The sequence below is a fragment of the Octopus bimaculoides genome, chromosome 20 (genome assembly GCF_001194135.2).
Source record: "Octopus bimaculoides isolate UCB-OBI-ISO-001 chromosome 20, ASM119413v2, whole genome shotgun sequence".
Taxonomy (NCBI): Eukaryota; Metazoa; Mollusca; class Cephalopoda; order Octopoda; family Octopodidae; genus Octopus; species Octopus bimaculoides.
In genome coordinates this window covers 7,360,061-7,363,890 of record NC_069000.1, presented here as the reverse complement: position 1 = coordinate 7,363,890, position 3,830 = coordinate 7,360,061, and the positions used below count along the sequence as shown (strand labels likewise).

General features: G+C 36.5%; 1 protein-coding gene across 2 annotated transcripts in view; it reads left to right on the top strand.

Annotated features, from left to right (window-relative positions):
• Window positions 1-3,830, top strand: part of LOC106869205 (TBC1 domain family member 23) — a 25,079-nt gene that overhangs the window by 8,354 nt on the left and 12,895 nt on the right. For both annotated transcript variants that reach the window (XM_014914849.2, XM_014914850.2), the window contains exons 2-4: window positions 385-493; window positions 1,579-1,684; window positions 2,660-2,864. In XM_014914849.2, coding sequence (XP_014770335.1) covers window positions 385-493; window positions 1,579-1,684; window positions 2,660-2,864 — 420 coding nt within the window. The remainder of the gene's footprint in view (window positions 1-384; window positions 494-1,578; window positions 1,685-2,659; window positions 2,865-3,830) is intronic.

Below are 3,830 nucleotides of genomic sequence, written 5' to 3'. Positions count from 1 at the left end.
ATATATATATATATATATATATATATATATATATATATATATATAATTGAACAGTATAATGAATAAACGCTCGAATCGGTCAAAACTTTATATCATTCCCAAATTATCAAAAATTGAATATTAATATATATTTATATTATATATGGAGCGTTTATTCATTATACCTTTCAGTTATTTCTCCTTTCACCTCGGTGTCACCTGAGCACTTCCAGCTGCTGTCCTATTTTTATTTTTGTTCTTTGGTTTAACAACATTATAAAATTATCCTCTTATATGTGTATGTATGTATATACACACGCACATATCAAACAGTAAGCAAACAAAGTTATGAGTAAAAAAAAACTGTATTTTGTATGACAAGACTGTTATTTCTTGAAATTCTAGGGTGAATGAACTTGAAACCAGTTTGATGGAGATGTGTGACTTTGGAACGGTGAGAAATATATGCCGAGGACGCCCTGTACCTGCACACTTGAGACCTGAAGTATGGCAGGTTAGTAACTGGTGTCTTCATTTTTGTCTGTTATTTATATCTGTGGTGCATGTGTGTATGTATGTATATTTTCTCCCCAATATTTCTTGCAGTCTATATATTCACTCTACACGCTTTGGACCTCCACCCTTGTCACTGTGCACTCCTCCCTCTCCACCTCATTCTTCACGCTACTCTGCACTTGCTTTTGTACTGTGACCTCTTCCTGCTCCTCTTCCCTGACCCACTCCTATTTCCTCCACCTCCCCCCAAACTGATTCTTAGCATTGACAATACCCCTTTACCTGTCTGTCATTCACTATGTCCCTATGTTCCCTACCTCTACCCATCTCTCTCTCTCAGCTAACACTCCTGTGATTTTACCTGATCTTCTGCTTTTATCCCCTTCACCTGTTTCTCTGTCTCCATCCTCCTTGCATTCACATTCATCCTCTTGTACCCTGAGAATATGTCCTTACACGTCAATACTACCAGCTTTTCTAACTGGGGTTATCATAGACACCTGTTCCTATCTGAGATTGCCCCTGTTGTGTTGGGTTTCCCTCAAGGAAACTGTTGTGTGAGGCCAGAATAATGCAAGAAGGTAGAAAGTAAACTACAAAAGGCAAAGAAAACAGAAAGTTGCAGTTTTACCTTGTATTTCTATATTTCGGGATGAAGACCCCCCCCCCCTCCTTCAGGGCAACCCAATGCAATAGGGGCAGTTTCAGAATTATGGAAGCCTTCCTTATAAACAAATTAAGACCGGCCATGAATAACAGGAAGAGACTACACGAAGCAGACTGGTCGTCATAGCAATACCAGTCTGTGCACATCACCCTCCTTCCTCCTCACCACCACATCTGAGCAATGACCTTTCCCAATTACTGCTTTTTCTAAATGTTCTGAAGAAGTGGGGGTCTTCACCCTGAAATATAGAAATGTAAGGTAAAACTGCAACTTTGTTCTGTTTTCCTTTACTTTTGTAGTTTACTTTGTACCTTCTCACATTGTTTTGGCCTTACACAACAACCTTCTTCAAACACACACACACACACACACATACATTGTTTGTGTGTATCTTTACTGAGCATTTTCAATTGTAGATTTGTCTGAATATTCAAGGCCGAGGTGATGCAATGGCTACATTTGATGGTTTATATGACATGGATGAACAGACACAGTTGAGAGAAGACTGCACAGCTCTTGTTGGTGAGTGTTTAGTTTGGAAATTTTGGGGAAATTCTTTTTTGTTTTGCAGTGGTAGTGATGGTGATGGGGAGAGGAGCAATCTGGTGATGGTGAGATATTGTGGCAGAGAGAAAAACTTCCATCTCCATTTAGAAATTCAACCAGAATATGGACAATTGCCATCAGTCAATATAACAGTCCTAATATTTCTGATACAGACATAGCAGTATAGTTAAGAAGTTCATTTTGCAGCCATGTTGTTCTCAGTTCAATTCCATTACGCATTGCTTTGGGCAAGTGATTTCAACTGTAATCTTGCAATTTATTTGCATGACTTAACAATCATTGTTTATAGATATCAATAAGTATCAGACTGAACTAAGTACTAAGGTCAATATGATTAACCATTTAGCATTTAAACCTGCCATATCCGGCCCAAATATTCTACTTGTCTTATGCCCTTTAACCTTTTAGCATATCTGGTCCAAATATTTTCTCTGTTTTATGTTCAAACTCACCAGATCAAGCCTCTCACACCTATCATACAATGTCATTCTAAAAATGAACAATCATTACTTGAAAATCTCAAAGTTACAAGATAATATAGGATTAACTTCAAAGAATGCAAATAAATAAATATTACATTTGACAAAGAAATCTGAACGCTAAAAGATTAAGAAAAAAACCCTTGAAGGTGATGTTCCATGACTGAAACCAGCAGAATAAGTGCTAGGCTAGTAATACCATCACCATTAAACCATGCTGTGAAATTATCTCCCCTACTTTGTGAGAGTCGCTCACACTTGCCACTAGGTTTTAATTTTCTTTTGCCAATTTTTAGTTGTATGTCATTCTGTACCACTCTTCATCAATGTAAATCACTTCAATTTTTGGCATTGGACCACATTGAATTATCTATCTTAAACCACGTTTTGTAATCCTGCTCTGTTTGGTCAATCTTTGTCTTTTTTGATATTCGTTTATTGTCTATTTCAGATAAACTGGGTAATGAAGAAGACGACCGTGTCTCCATTGTCAGCGACTTGGAATCTATTTTCACATTTTACAGCAAATCTAAGAATGAATCTTATATCCCTGATAATGGCTGGTTGGAAGTGATTCAACCCTTATTAGCCATGAAATACAACAGGATAGAACTTTACAACAGTTTCTACACTGTTGTTAACAGATACTTGCCAAAGTATGTCACCTTCTTTCTCTTCTCTCTTCTTCCATTCTCCTCCTTTCTCTCTTCTATCGTCTGCTCTCTTATCTTTCTCCTTCTCCCTTCTTTCTTTCTGTCTTCTACTCTGTCATCTTCCTCCTCCTCCCCTATCTTCTCTTGTCTATCTTTTATCTTTACTTTTGTCAAAGTCTTTTCTCAGCTTTTACTATTTCTATTCTTAATTCTTAATTCTTGAAGAAATGAATGGAATCGTTAGCACCCTGTATGCATGGGGCTAATTATCTTTTGTGTAAAATACCAGCTTCCTTGAATTTCATACTGATTCAGTAAAAAATATTGGTTTTGAAATGTTAAATTGATATATGTTTTTGTATATATGTACATGCATGCGTATGTGTGTGTATATTATACATACATATGTGTGTACATGTATACATAATGGGGTGCTGAAAAGTTGCTGGCTTTAATAGTATCACGAAAGGCCTGGTTGGAGGCCCAGCCTTCCAAGTTTTTTTTACAGGGCTTAACAAAACTGAAGGATTGCTGCAATACGTGTGTGAATCCGAGAGGGGAAGATGTTGAATAAAATCATAACCAACTGACCCTCCTGTATTTTCTTTTACCCAAAGCCAGGAACTTTTCAGCACCCCCTCATATGTGTATACATGTGTAGGTATATATGCTTATACACAGGTGCAGCAAAATACACAAATGCACACACACGCACACAAAAATGCACACATTCCTTGCTTTAGAAATATTACTTTAAAGTATTGCTTAACCAAAAATGCAATTTCATGAAAGTTTTTAGAGTGACCTCATTTGTATGAAATTTAAGACATTTGGAATATTCCCACAAGAGCCAGAAATGAAATAGAAAAATGCGAGCTTGAAGCAACTGTTTTTACATGTGTCACTTAGAAGGGTTTTTTTTTTTAAAAAAGAAAGCAAAAATAAATGTTTTCTTAATAACTTTCATAT